Source organism: Lethenteron reissneri, chromosome 56, assembly GCF_015708825.2.
Source record: "Lethenteron reissneri isolate LAM-NWPU_2019-01 chromosome 56, ASM1570882v1, whole genome shotgun sequence".
In the NCBI taxonomy this organism is placed as follows: Eukaryota; Metazoa; Chordata; class Hyperoartia; order Petromyzontiformes; family Petromyzontidae; genus Lethenteron; species Lethenteron reissneri.
Window position 1 is genome coordinate 9,026,805 of NC_083834.1, and position 15,565 is coordinate 9,042,369.

Below are 15,565 nucleotides of genomic sequence, written 5' to 3' on the forward strand. Positions count from 1 at the left end.
TTGTTAGCCTTACCCCGCACTTCCGATATGCACGGCTGGCTACGTACACTCCAAGAGAAGTTGAACATTCATACATCTTACCATCACCACATCATCACTCTTGTCAAAACCATCACCACCTCGTCATCAAGCCACTGGAGCTATGCACTTTTAAATCATCCAAATTAAAAACGTATTACTTTAGAACTGTTTTTTTTGTGTTCAGTGTGTGGCCCCTTGCCACCGCCCGATTGGCACGGTTGCCTACGTACGGTGCGAAAGAAGCTCAACATACGTACGCGAGTCCGTGCGTACACGCGCTCAGACAGCCGATTTTCGTTTCCCAGCCGCGTTTCGCAGAACCGAGAGAGAGCGCGCGCCGGGCGCCAACTGGAAGCGGCAGCCACCCGCCTACCTCGGGACCATCGGGGAGCGAGCGCTAAAAATCCGGCTCCACGTTTCCCACCCGCCGACTGCGCTGCTTCGCCACCCCGCTGCCGGTGAGCTCATTAAACCGGGGCGGCAAGTGGGGGGGGGGGAGGTGGGATCGGCTCCTCGAGATGCCGCTCCGACTCGCACGGAAGTTTGCTGGTCGGCGAAATTGGCACCTCGGGCTGTCGGGGACGGCACGTGCCGTCAAATCGCTTGACCTCCCGCGGCGGCCGGCGTCTCGCCGGAAGCCGGATTATCTCTCCGTGAGTCCCGCGTAACCTTTCCCGAGGTGACATTTTTCAGTGCCAACGGGACGCAAGATTTGAATCGACATTAAAGGCAATGCGTGAGAGATGCAAATAACCCCCCCCCCCCCCCCAAAATAAGTAAATAAATAACTATATAAATGGAGAAACGCGGGGGACAAAAAAAGAAGAAAGCACCAAGACCCCATGATTTCGTTGAAAAACAATAATTTTCAGGCATCGTATTCAGAAGCGGTGGACGGTAAAGGTGCGGCGCTGCAATTCCCTGCTAACACCACTGCTGGCGGGAGGGGCATCCTTCTCGGGAGAGGTGGGAGCACCCCGCACTTCGCCTCACCACACGCGGCCCTGGCCATTGACTGTGAATCTATTCACAACTGCTGGGTGGACAGAGGCGAACGACTTTAAGACGCTCAGAGTATAAGATGCTCATGGATTAAGACGCTCACGGTTTAAGACGACAGTCACATTAGACGACACTCACAGACATGCCGCACCGGGAGACCAAACATGCTCCCTCTGTGTCGCGCTGACAATTGCACCACGGCTGCATCCCTCCATTAGCGATGAAGTCAACAATGCAATCACGAGAATAATTTGCACTTATCAGGCGCATGTCATCCGTAGATCCCACCAACGCGCTCACCACCGTGGTATGGAAAGCCAGTGAATAAACAGAACCTACACAGGGTATATGGCCAGAACTAGGCGGTGTCTTAACTAGCAAAGGCACAAATTGTCGTTCCATAGTCTGGGAGCTTCGCAATGGCACATGCCCGATCACAACAGCAACAGAACCTTGACCTCGGAGTGCTCAGGAGACGGGCAAACATGGGTAAAGCGGAAGTTTACGCACTTCGCGCTCAGGGCAATGTGGCATTGAAACACCAAACCCACTTAAACATGAAAATATTTATTTGACACAAAACCGTGGGGTTATTTTTTGTTGTTTAACCACTACACCACTGAAGCCAAGCGAAGGTCAGTGGCAGTTCAGTGCCACTGAAGGAGCCTTGTGCAGGGAGGGCCACATGGCACTATCATGCACACTGACCCTAAATACAAACCCACTGCACTCACACAACTCACACAGCCACGGTTCAATTTAAATATTCACTTTCGTAAATTGCAAAGCACTTTTTTCCCCCGGAGAGGCCCCTTGGAAACGCCAGCAACTCCGAGAAATCCGATGAGCCATAAAGCTCTTTTTCACAGCTGTCTGGTAAGTCACGTGGGTGGGAAGAGACGACGGGCGGCGATCATTCACACGTGGGGAACACCGGCGATCACCGAATGACTGCCAAAAAACCCCACCGCTGTTAAAATGTGGTTTCGCGCAAAGCAAAAAATCAAATCCCAGGCGCGTGAATCACCACAACGTCGGGTTTTGCTGCACCACGTGACGTGCGGCAGCGCTGGTGCGAAGGGGCTGCCCGCTCTGTACCAGTGCGGACCAGAGCGGCACTCTTGAAGGCGTCGCTCGGAAGCGGCTCTGCGATCTTCTTGGTTCTTTCGGTAAAGTCACGTAGAATGGAAATAATAAAATAATAAAAAATAAAACATAATAAAATAATTCTCACGACGTTTCGGCCACAACGCCGAAACGTCGTGAGAATGGTATTTTATTATGTTTTATTTTTATTATTTTATTATTTCCCTTCTACGTGACTCTACCGAAAGAACCAAGAAGACGAATCCCGCAGTCACGAAAGCTTTAAATCGAAATTTGGCTCTGCGATGTCCGCTTACCGCGGGGAACCGCGCGAATGACACGGAGAGATCTGAGCGGACGCTTCGTCTTACGAGACGATGCCGAACGAACGATTGGGATGAACTCGGGGGTGGGGGTGGGGGCGGAGGAGGAGGGGGGGGGTAGGAATACAAAACCACGTGGGAGAACCCGAGGCTTCTTAGACAGCACCTCGGGGTGTTTCACATCCAAGCCGGGAGAGGCGGGATGGCGCGGAGAGTTCGCTGACAGCACTTAGCGTGCCAGCGTAATGGATTAGGTGCCGGCTGCTCGGTGCTTAACCCTCACGTCCCAATGTGACCACCTTGATAAAATAAAAAAAAATAACCCCCCGCCACCACCACCACAGCCTTTCCTTCTCGGGCAAATTAAAGATCCACGCAGAGAAGGAGCGCGGCCACAGCACAGTGCTGGGGGGGTGGGGGTGGGTGGGGAGGGTTCGCGTCTGGGGGGGATGATGGATGGCTACGATCGTTGCAGCAATTTATCTGGAATTGGGGAAGGCAGTGGAGGCAGGGAGGGTATGGGAATAGGGAACGCGTTGTAGGGTGGTCTGGTGGCTCTTGCGGTGACGGAGACAAAGCGAGGGCACGGTGGGGGGGGGGGGGAGCTGGAGAAACGGGGGGAGTGGAGGGACAGTGGGTGGGGACAGGGATGGCGGATAGACGGGGAGGGGATGGGGAGACGGAGGAACGGGGGGGGGGGCAGGGGGGGCGGAGGGACGAGACGGGGGGGGGGGGTCAGTTCAGGCGCCACCCCGGGCTGTAACTGCGCTCGTGGTGGCCGCGAGCCGGGCTCTGTGTCGCAGACGCTCGCGGCCTCAGGAGGCGGGGGCCGTGGGAGTCGCCTTTCATCCCCCACCCCCCCCGAACTCAATGGCCCCCCCCCCCCCCCCCCGCAGCTTTCAGGCGATTCGTTTTCGGGATGCTGCCCGTGGGTTATTGAGCGCGCGCGATGACGGAGGGAGCGGCGTGATTCATTGCGGCCACGCGCTCGCACGTCCCTTAATTGTGCTTCGTTATCCGGTCGTAATAAACGAGGATTTGCTGGTGTTCACGACATTTTATAAACTTCTTTTTTCTACGGTTGGCTCTTTGTCATTTGCGGGCTGCGGATTTACCGCGCCTGCGATGAGAATGAATAGTAGCTTTTAGTGCACGCTTCACATATTTTACTATTTATATAAATTTCCACGCCGTCGCTAATTAATTTAACCAGCTGCTCCTCACTCGCCGAAGGTCAGTGACTCCCTGCCCACGTGACCGCAAAGGTCTACAATTAAACCGATGACACGTTACTCTATTTTCTTTTTTACTACCAAACTGGCGTACGTTTTGCGTTGTCTGTGTTTTAGTTTCACCTGCTCTCAGCCCCAAACCCTTGGTGGGCAGTGTTGAGTCTATGGGCAGTGTTGAGTCTATGGGCAGTGTTGAGTCTATGGTGCAGTGTTGAGTCTATGGGCAGTGTTGAGTCTATGGTGCAGTGTTGAGTCTATGGGTAGTGTTGAGTCTATGGTGCAGTGTTGAGTCTATGGGCAGTGTTGAGTCTGGGCAGTGTTGAGTCTAGGGCAGTGTTTAGTCTATGGGCAATGTTAAGTCTATGGGCAGTGTTGAGTCTAGGGCAGTGTTGAGTCTGGGGCAGTGTTGAATCGATGGGCAGTGTTGAGTCTGTGGCCAGTGTTGTGTCTATGGTACAGTGTTGAGTCTATGGGTAGTGCTGAGTCGATGGGTAGTGTTGAGTATGTGAGTAGTGTTGAGTCTAGGGCAGTGTTGAGTCTATGGGCAGTGTTGAGTCTATGGGCAGTGTTAAGTCTATAGGCAGTGTTCAGTCGATGTCAATCGGCCATCCCCCCCCCCCGCAAATCCTGCACCGATAGTTCCCACCCAGCGCAGCCGCTTTGCCAAATCACATCTCGCACGGTCCACACCAGCAGCACGCGACGAATTATTTGGTGATGCTGCTGCTGCTGCTGCGTCGGCAGTGGTGCAACAGCACAGACGACTTCCTCCCCCACCCACGTTCATCCCCATCCCGTTCCCTCTACCCCCTCCCCTTCTCGCTCCCCACATGAAAGTACAAAACACCGCGCTCGCAGCAGTGAGCCAAATCTCGCCCACCTCCCCCCACCCCCGCATCTCCACGTGAACTCAGAAGCGCAGCGTTGGGTGGTGACTCTCTGTCCTCGGTGTTGTTTTCTGCAGCGCGCACGCTAAACCCGCACCGGCCGTTCAGTGCGAATGCGCCGTCAATTCAATGCCTCTTCATCTCTCCTCATTAGCATGTGAGGCTTTCATCACACTTCAAAGGGCATTTACACTCTCACCTTTCCGGCGTGGTCAATTCGCTTTCATGTCAGCTTTTCGCAAACATTCTATCGGTGTATAATAACGATTTGGTATTTCAACGACGACAACAACAACAAAAACGTGTTCCTCTCTCGACATAATTAATGCGTCAATAACGCACACGTCAGCGTGTGTTAAATGAAAATAATTATCTTCTTGGTTCTTTCGGTAAAGTCACGTAGAAGGGAAGCAATAAAATAATAAAAATAAAACATAATAAAATAAAATAATTCTCACGACGTTTCGGCCACAACGCAAGCAGCCGTCCTCAGGTGGCCGAAACGTCGTGAGAATTATTTTATTTTATTATGTTTTATTTTAATTATTTTATTGCTTCCCTTCTACGTGACTTTACCGAAAGAACCAAGAAGATGGATCCCTGCAGTCACGAAAGCTTTAAATCGAAAAATGAAAATAATTAATTATTATTATCTTATCTTGTATACGATCAAATTTCGATTTAAAGCTTTCGTGACTGCAGGGATTCATCGTCTTGGTTCTTTCGGTAAAGTCACGTAGAATGGAAAGTCACGATCACATATTTTACGAAGGATTTTTAAATTGCTTTCAATTTTTTTTTTCCGTCCCGCTCGCTGCCCGAACCTGGCGCTGATTTTTGCACCCCTTGAACGCTGTTTGACGGCGAAAGTACGACTCTGGAATCGACGGACGCGTCAAGCACAACACGCACCATGTTTGATGCGCAGGAGGCACGCTGTCATGCTCAGCTATTTTGTTCCTTAAATTCTCCGCAACGACGCTCGTGATTTGTTTTGAGTGATGCGTTCTGGAGTCGTCGCGTCGAACTGCGGCCCATGTTCAACAGGGACGTCGCTTGCCTCTGAACATCAGGCGGTTCAACATCATTGATCCAAGCGAGACTCGCTCTGCTGTCGAGACACTGACTCTCAAAACACTTCGCGCAGCACGCGCTTTGCGTTCAACAAATGCTTCTGAAATGACGCACTCCCAGAAGGCCTAGCGGCTCGATGGAATGTGTAACAATTTTTTTTAAATTAACAATTCATAATAATGATTCCAACGTGCGAGGAAGAACCACAGACGAGCGGGGAAACGCAGAGAGCAGGCAATGAGTAGGCACCAACAATTCCCCTAACTCCACCGCCCTCTGTGTGTCAAGGTTGCTAGCGGACAATTAATGAGTGTTTACATGCGGGAGGAAACCGGAGTACCCCGAGGAAACGCACGTGTGTGCGAGGGAGCAACGCTCTATCCCATACAGACGGAGCAAACGAGGGGTCCACGTTTACTGTGCACGGACAAATATGTGAAGGAGGTGCTGATGTCCGCTCATTAATTTAGCTAATTCTGAAATGCATTACAAAAGAGGCTGTCTCTGGAGTAGGCCATTTCGTTTCAAAGACAATGCATACGTTACACTGTGTAACAAAAATATATTTTTTGTTCCTGGGTAGTAAGTGTTATTCCTAATTGCTTATGCCTCAAAAGTACAGAAATGGCTATTATTATTCCCCAAAAACTTTGCATTGTGACGAGGACAGCGATATTTTGAAATTTACCTATTTTCAATGAGACAACGTGGTGTGTATTTGCGTCTTTCGTTCACATAAAGTCCTGGTCACAAAAGCAAAGTTTACGTGGAATAATAGGCATTTTCTATACTTTTTAGGCATACGCAATTAAAAAATAAGACTTAGTACCCAGGAACAAAAATTGTGTTACATAGTGAATTATCAGAACATGTTTCTTTGCATGTTTTGCCCCATGTATGACGTGTGCTTAATGCAGACTTGATGCCTTGCAAAAAGGAACCTCTTTGGTGTTTGAACATCTGAACACCTCCTGTTCTATCGCCAGAAAGGGTAACGAGTGTTCTCGTATATTTCATCATTTTGAAACTTGCAAAACAACAACAACAAAAGGTCCCGTAAGATAAATTGCATCTGTGCGAATCGTTGTCGTCTGTGTGTGTGCGTGAGTGCGTGAGTGTGAGTGTGTGTGAGTGTGTGTGTGTGTGAGTCTGAGTGAGTGTGTGTGAGTCTGAGTGAGTGTGTGAGTCTGAGTGAGGGTGTGAGTGTGTGTGAGGGTGTGTGTATGAGAGTGTGTGTGGTCCTGGCGCACGTGCGCACACTCACAACTCGATGGCTCTGTTCCACATGATGACGTAGCCCGAGAGCTGAAAGCACTCCACGTTCACCACGTGGATGTTGCCCTTCTTGGTGCCGATGTAGAGCCACTTGCTCTGGAATGGCAGGTGGGCGCAGCCGATGCTGCGCGCACACACCAAAGGCAGACGGCAATGATTCATTCCCCCCACCGCCCTCCACGTGTAGCCTTGGCAGACTCCTTGGGGGCAAGTGCTGATAGCGAACAGCACCTATGAAGGCCTGCACGGCACACGACGGGGTTGGGTAGCCAGCACCACGTCCGACCGCCTTTGTCTCCCCAGTGGTGATGTTTACACACCGCACCAGGTACTCCATTGAAGCTGAGTTGACCTAGGGGAGACCCAGGACAGGTTCAGATAATCGTCACTGGTATCGGCCACGAATGGGAATCGAACTCGTGTCGCCGGGTTCGTAGCACGGTTCGCTAACCGCTACACTACCGCTCCGCACACACACACAGAAGCTCAGACACACACAGAAGTTCAGACACGCACAGACGCACATTCAAACAGTGGCAAAATCAATACTCCAAGATCCCTGTCTTGTGGAAGTAACGGGAACGTGTCCATTGGGAGGGACCGGCACCGAGCATCGAGCGAGCCAGCGGTGGCGGTCGCTGTGCATGCCGCCCGTCATCCTCGGGGAGTCCAAGGGCCGGTTCAACTAATCGTCGCCGGTGTTGGCCGTGAGCGGGAATCGAACTCGGGTCGCCGGGTTCGTAGCGCAGCGCCCCTAACCGCTACACCACCGCTCCCCACGCAGACACACACAAAGACTAAGATCCCCCGGAGAGCCTTGACAGACTTTTGGGGCAAGTGCTGTTAGCGAGCGCCCATGAAGGCCGGCAAGGTACACGAGGGGGCGGGTGGTCAACACCACGCCCGGCCGCCTTTGTCTCCCCAGTTGCGATGTTTCAACACCGCACCAGGTACTCATTTGAGGCTGAGTCGACCTAAGGGAGCCCGAGGACCGGTTGAGATAATCGTTGGCCGTGAGCGGGAATCGAACTCGGGTCGCCGGGTTCGTAGGGCAGCGCTCCAACCACTACACCACCGCTCTCCTCCACGCGCACACACACAGACACACACGCACACACACACACAGACACACACGCACAAACACACACGCACTCGCACACACACACACACACTCTCGTGCCGGGCGACACGCGCGACGCCGACGTCCCACACGGCCGCTCCGCACGCGTGACCCGCCCCAAACGCTGGCGCCGTGCGACGCCCCGAGCCGCCGCTGCCCGCGACCGCCTTCGGCTCGACGTGCCGAGCGTGGAGCGTGGAGTGCCGTGCGGCCGAGACAGACGGTGCAGCCACCCGGGGGGCCGGAGCGCGCGGGTGGGGGATGACGCTGCGAGCCGAGCCGACTTGCGGCGAAGGTTAGGGGCAGAGCGCAGGTCTCGAGACACCGGGCCCCCGTCGCCAACGCCTGCCCGGGCGGATGAATGTTTGACGGTGCTCACGCGCAATGAGGAGCAAGGCGTCCTTCGTCGATCGTGTGGACGGGAGAAACGGGGGGTTGGGGGGGGGTTGTCCCACGGAGTTTCATAGCCGAGCGCTCCGTTCACCCAACCTGAAATGCTGCTCGTTTGGAGCAGACGACCGATTTTGACTTTGGTTGCTGCGGTGTAGCAGTTCGCGACCAGCGTGACGAACCCGGGGACCCGAGTTCCATTCCCGCACGTGGCCAACAGCAGCGACGATTATCTGATCCAGTCCTGGGTCTCTTCTAGGTCGACTCAGCCTCAAATGAGTACCTGGTGCGGCTGGGCGCGATGTTGGCAACCCACCACCTCGCGTACCGTTCCGGCCTTCATAGGTGCCACTCGCTAACATGCACTTGCCCCAACATCCTGTTAAGGTTACAAGGGGGATCTTTGTCTTTGGTAAGAGCGAGACCATTTTTTGCGTACCACTCGTCCGAGTGGCAGCAAAGAAACCGCGGCGCTACCTTTGATTTGCTTGTAGTTCGCGAGGCCGCGCGAGACCCACCTCTCCTTGTGGAACTTGAGCGAGTGCAGCACCGCCGGCTGCTTCTGCCGCAGGTTCCACAGGTGGAGGCTGTCGTCGGAGCATCTGCTGATCAAAGCGCCCTGTTCAAGACACGGTCACAGCATCACACGCCGGAGCCGGCTCAGCGCAAGCCTTGCAAACCGCCCTGCCCCGCACGCCCGCCAACCCACGCGCCTGCCCGCCCAAAGGACAGATCGTCAGTCGCGCTCGGTGTTGCTGGCGCCGTTCTCCTCTCCGTTTTTGGTGATTTGTTTTGTTTGTTTTGTTTGTCCCCACGGAGTTTTTGTCGCGATTGTTGCCATCGGCCGCGCGGCGTCGTTCGGCGTAAGCGGAGGAGCAGCGCGACTCACCCCTCCCCCATCGCGTCCGAGAACGACACCACGGAAGCGGATATCGCAGAGCCACATCTGAGATGCTCTTCGAGGTGACCTCTGGGTCCGCACGGTCGAGGGCAGTGCCTTCTCACCGCGCTCTGCCATGGTGCATGGCGGTCAGACTGATATTTGAATTCCCAGAGGTGGAATTTATCCAAATTAAAGTACGGAAGCAAGGTTTAATGCCAGGAGGTTTTTCTTGGTTTTCTTTGCGCAGATTGTTCGTGTAAGCGCAAGGCTGCCGACGACGAATGTGCCACGCTTCACAGACGAGCACGGTCTGCCAGTAAGGAATGATGGTGCTACGTGGTGTTACCTGATTGAGTAACTTTCAAGTACATTTTTTTCTCTCCCAAAATTCGAACGGCGAAAGCCTCCACAAGTTGCCCTCGTTTTTTTCGACCAACATCACGGGGTCCTCAACATCTACCGTGAACCAGGCGGCACCACATCCTCTCCTTCATCCACCCGCGGCGTTAACCGGGGCGGCCGCCGGGCTCGGAACCGCGAGCCTCTGGAAAAAGAGCCGCGAAAAAAGGTCCCGCTTTGCCACGTGAGCTGAAGAAAAAAAACCCGTGTCAATTGTCCCCAGACTTCCCAGCACCCTCACTGGCATTTGTCCCCGCGACTACTCACACCGACGCATAGTGGCAAATCATCCCTGACATGCAAGGCACGAAGCTTATTTCATGCAACTCAATACACTTTGCAACAAAGCTGCAGAGCCTCGTGGTTTTGGCAGGGATAGCCCCGATGTGACAACAGCTGTCCCCGGTGTCTCGAATGGCCTTTGTGTGTAAGACCGTGTGTTTCTGAGTGTGTATGTATTTGTTCGTATGCACGTTGGAATTATTTCGCACCGTACGTAGCCAACCGTGCTGACCGGAGCTGCGAATCGCCGAGACCTCTGGTGGATCTATGCAGTGAGATCCACGCGGTTTTTCACTACCAGCTACCGCCCCGGTCTTCCAGCTCAATCCCTGCCAGAATACCCCCCCCCCCCCACCGCCGCCCCCCGAATGCCCCTTGATTGATCTCGCAATTATTTCCCTCTTGCCACCACGCATTGCGGCAGGTGAGAGACAGAGACACTGCCGCGTGGGGGAACCTCATCGGGCGGGCATCAATTTGGCACCGGCGGTGAAAACAGCGCGAAATTAAATTACAGGAGAGGGAACGGTGGGGGGAGGGGGGGGGTGAGGAGGTGGGGGGGGGGTGATGGAGGCTGCTCGTGGGGCGCGTGGCCGTCATCGCCTACAGACGCTAACGTGTCTCCCGGAATTTGTCGCGCTCAGCTGCGCAACCGTTTTTTTTTATTATTATACAGAAATATGTCGGGCTGATAAAACAACAAAACGATTTTCCGAATTAATTTAAGCAAGGGGTCAAAGAACGTCGACGTGATTCCCCGCGCGAGTGCCCATTGACGTTGAGCTCATCTCCTGCTCTTCAACCCTGAACCAGTGGTGGACATTCCACATTCCTATGTCGGGGGTTGAATCGATCCACCGGACAACCCGTTGTTGACTCGCACGCACACGAAGTGGCACCCAATTTAACGACCCCCAAGGGACGATTGGCTGAGTCACCTCCCCCCTACCTCCTCCACCTAACCAGGATTTGAACCCGTGACCTTGCGATCGCGAGCCGCTCGATCTACCGCTGACTCGACGAATTATAAAAAAAGCCCTTTGTTAAAAATCAATCGTGTGACCAAAAAAAATATTTGACTAGCCAGTGTGGTGTGCAGCGTATAACATTACAAAATCATGGTAAGGTAATGGCGCATCAACTCCGGTCATAAACAAGTAAAGCACTTTTCCTAATGGTTTAATTGAAATACAATATGTAATTGCCTTCATTGAAACATTTTTTTTAAACCAGATAATTAATTTCCCTTTCCAGCCTACAGTATCGAGCTTCTATACAGTGACAGACTCCTATATATATCATCTCCACATAATGCATTGTCTCAAAGTTATTGATAGAAATACTCGCGCATCTAAGGGCAATGCTTTTTTTTTTCCCCAACGGCTCATTAGGAATTACGCTCTCCGTTAGATCACTGTCCATTTCAGCCTCGCACGACTTGCTCAAGCTCGAAAGAAGTTCAACATACAGTGAGGGAAAAAAGTATTTGATCCCCTGCTGATTTTGTACGTTTGCCCACTGACAAAGAAATGATCAGTCTATAATTTTAATGGTAGGTTTATTTGAACAGTGAGAGACAGAATAACAACAACAAAATCCAGAAAAAACGCATTTCAAAAATGTTATAAATTAATTCGCATTTTAATGAGGGAAATAAATATTTCACCCCCTCTCAATCAGAAAGATTTCTGGCTCCCATGTGTCTTTTATACAGGTAACGAACTGAGATTAAGAGGACACTCTTAAAGGGAGTGCTCCTAATCTCAGCTTGTTACCTGTATAAAAGACACCTGTTCACAGAAGAAATCAATCAGATTCCAAACTCGCCACCTTGGCCAAGACCAAAGAGCTCTCCAAGCATGTCAGGGACAAGATTGTAGACCTACACAAGGCTGGAATGGGCTACAAGACCATCGCCAAGCAGCTGCGTCAGAAGGTGACAACAGTTGGTGCGATTATTCGCAAATGGAACAAACACAAAAGAACTGTCAATCTCCCTCGGCCTGGGCTCCATGCAAGATCTCACCTCGTGGAGATGCAATGATCATGAGAACGGTGAGGAATCAGCCCAGAACTACACGGGAGGATCTTGTCAATGATCTCAAGGCAGCTGGGACCATAGTCACCAAGAAAACAGTTGGTAACACACTACGCCGTGAAGGACTGAATTCCTGCAGCGCCCGCAAGGTCCCCCTGCTCAAGAAAGCACATATACATGCCCATCTGAAGTTTGCCAATTAACATCTGAATGATTCAGAGGACAACTGGGTGAAAGTGTTGTGGTCAGATGAGACCAAAATGGAGCTCTTTGGCATCAACTCAACTCGCCGTGTTTGGAGGAGGAATGCTGCCTATGACCCCAAGAACACCATCCCCACCGTCAAACATGGAGGTGGAAACATTATGCTTTGGGGTGTTTTTCTGCTAAGGGGACAGGGCAACTTCACCGCATCAAAGGGACGATGGACGGGGCCATGTACCGTCAAATCTTGGGTGAGAACCTCCTTCCCTCAGCCAGGGAATTGAAAATGGGTCGTGGATGGGTATTCCAGCATGACAATGACCCAAAACACACGGCCAACGCAACAAAGGAGTGGCTCTAGAAGAAGCACATTAAGGTCCTGAAGTGGCCTAGCCAGTCTCCAGACCTTAATCCCATAGAAAATCTGTGGAGGGAGCTGAAGTTTCGAGTTGCCAAACGTCAGCCTCGAAACCTTAATGACTTGGAGAAGATCTGCAAGGAGGAGTGGGACAAAATCCCTCCTGAGATGTGTGCAAACCTGGTGGCCAACTACAAGAAACGTCTGACCTCTGTGATTGCCAACAAGGGTTTTGCCACCAAGTATTAAGTCATGTTTTGCAGAGGGGTCAAATACTTATTTCCCTCATAAAAATGCAAATCAATTTATAACATTTTTGACATGCGTTTTTCTGGATTTTTTTTTTGTTATTCTGTCTCTCACTGTTCAAATAAACCTACCATTAAAATTATAGACTGATCATTTCTTTGTCAGTGGGCAAACGTACAAAATCAGCAGGGGATCAAATACTTTTTTCCCTCACTGTACGTACAGCTGCAGATGACCGTCACCGCCGTTGGCCATGAGCGGAAATCAAACTTGGGTGGTCGGGTTTGTAGCACAGCGCGCTAACCGCTGCACCGCGGTATAGCATTAACAGGCTGTTGGGGAAAATGCTGTTAGCGAGTGGCACCTATGAAGGCCTGAACGGCACACGAGGGGGTGGGTGGCCTGCACCACTCCCGTCTGCCCTCGTCTCCCTCGTGGCGATATTTTTACGCACTGCACCAGAGTACTCATTTGAGGCTGAGTCGACCTAGGGGAGGAGGCCCAGGATCGTTTCAGATAATCGCCACTGCCGTTGGCCGCGAGCGGGAATCGATCTCGGGTCGCCGGGTTCGTAGCGCGGCGCGCTAACTTGCGCAACCACTCACAACCATAACGGGAACACATTCAAGGATGCATGCCGAAATTCTTATTGGCGTGGGACTATTTGGGACAAGGGAGGTGAAGGAACAGGCCGAATGAATGCCCATGGTCCACCCCCCACCCCCTCGCCCACCACTAACTGGCCGTGGGTGAAATATTCCGCTTATCTGCGTCGCTCTGACTTCGTGAGCTGCCTCTGCTGGGATCCCTTCTCCATGGGTGGGTGGGGGGGGTGGGGGGCAACTGGCCACGCGAACACCCAAAGTACTTAAGGCCATGGGGAAGTGGTTTGCAGAACTTTTGCAGAAACACGTATTTTCTTTATAAATAAAGCACCATCATTTCTTTTTTTAACTGCATAGTGGCCCCGATGAATGTTGTTTCAGTGTTGACAATGGTCCGCTGGGTCCAGAAAGGTTGGAAGCCTGCCGGTTCAACCCGAGTTCAATGGCTAACGTCAGTGGCGAATGAAATCTGCGCCGATCCAGGGACTCCCCGAGGTCCACTGAGCCTTAAATGAGTACTTGGTGCGGATACCAAAGGCTGGCACATAATCGATCGCAAACATCTCGGCATTGGCAAGACAATGTATCTCTGAATAAAAAAAGAAAGAACAAAGTAAGAAAAACATTAAAAGGATGTGTATTTATAGTTGAGATGTCATGAATGTCGTTGCGGAGCGGTGGCTCTGCGGTTTAGCGGCGCCGTGCCCTGAACCCGGCGACCTGCGTTCGATTCCTGGCCACGGGAGGATCTCTGATCAGGTCCTGGGGCACCCACATCTCCACCCTGCACTCACCACCGTGGTGGTAAAAGTAGGGCCTCGTAAAACCTCACGAATGACCGATTGCTTAATGACATTGAGGTTGTACGTCACGATGAGACTACTGCTAATGAAGTGCATTCGTGCAGCCTTTGTCAGGTACACGTACCACGGCCCTTGTGTCCATCCACTGCTGGATGAGGGCGTCTCCACGCCGCCGTGCAGGTCGTGCGGTTTACATGAGCTGCTTGGTGAAGGGCGGAGAGCTTGCCATGTCAAATACATATTCTGAACGCTCGGGTTGTTTAGAACACATACGAGCGTTGAATTGTTTGACGCAACAACGTTAGGGCTACGACGATAATTATCCAACGTAAAATGGCATGAAAGTGTACATTTTGTGATAGTTTATGGATTTCCTCCGAGTCATATTTTAGACGACCACTTCCCGAGTGAATTACCCGTCAAAGCTATTAATTTTGACTCGTCATAACACATGCCCTCAATCTATCCGGAAGCACCACATCTAACCACACATTTTGCGCCGATCAATGTAAACAACAGCACAGGCCTGGCAAGTCTCAAATTATGATGATGATCTTCTTCGTTCTTTCGGTAAAGTCACGTAGAAGGGAAATAATAAAATAATAAAAATAAAACATAATAAAATAATTCTCACGACGTTTAGGCCACAACGCAAGCAGCCGTCCTCAGGTGAAGAACAAGTCTGTCGGAAAGACACCTGAGGACGGCTGCTTGCATTGTGGCCGAAACATCGTGAGAATTATTTTATTATGTTTTATTTTTATTATTTTATTATTTCCCTTCTACGTGACTTTACCGAAAGAACCAAGAAGATGAATCCCTGCAGTCACGAAAGCTTTAAATCGAGATGATGATGATGATGTGTAACGAGTACAAGTTGAACTGCACAGGCTGGCGACTGCCGCAGATCCACAAAGACGGATCTACACTCTCGTGGTCATTTTCCACTGGCCTATCCGAGCCGAGCCAGCGTAGCCCCCTTCATGGTCGTGTTGGTCTTTTTTTCTTTCCCACTGGCTATTTACTGAGCACGTAATACACTGTCCTGAAAAAGACATCTGAATATGGCCTCGGGGGTGGGGGGGGGACAAGCAGGGCCAGGGGCGGGGCTAATGTTTTGCTCCTTGTGTGTGATGTCCGTCGATACGCCATGAGGGCACAGCATCACCACTTCACCTACAGCCACGCGCCTCCGCTCGTTCGTTGTGACTTCGGTCAGTACGCACGGTGTCACCCACGTGGCACCGTGCACTCCACGTCTAATAAGGAGTGCTGCGGTGGTGAGATGTTCACTACCTCGCCGTGTATGCTGGAGGTCGTGGGTTCAATCCCGA

The 15,565-nt window shown here is 51.8% G+C and overlaps 1 protein-coding gene across 8 annotated transcripts in view; it reads right to left on the bottom strand.

Moving 5' to 3' along the window:
* Nucleotides 1-15,565, bottom strand: part of LOC133357110 (syntaxin-binding protein 5-like) — a 203,998-nt gene that overhangs the window by 101,734 nt on the left and 86,699 nt on the right. For all 8 annotated transcript variants that reach the window (XM_061574897.1, XM_061574898.1, XM_061574896.1 and 5 more), the window contains exons 4-5: nucleotides 8,929-9,029; nucleotides 6,890-7,024 (exon numbers count right to left, since the gene is read on the bottom strand). In XM_061574897.1, the coding sequence (XP_061430881.1) occupies nucleotides 6,890-7,024; nucleotides 8,929-9,029 (236 nt within the window). The remainder of the gene's footprint in view (nucleotides 1-6,889; nucleotides 7,025-8,928; nucleotides 9,030-15,565) is intronic.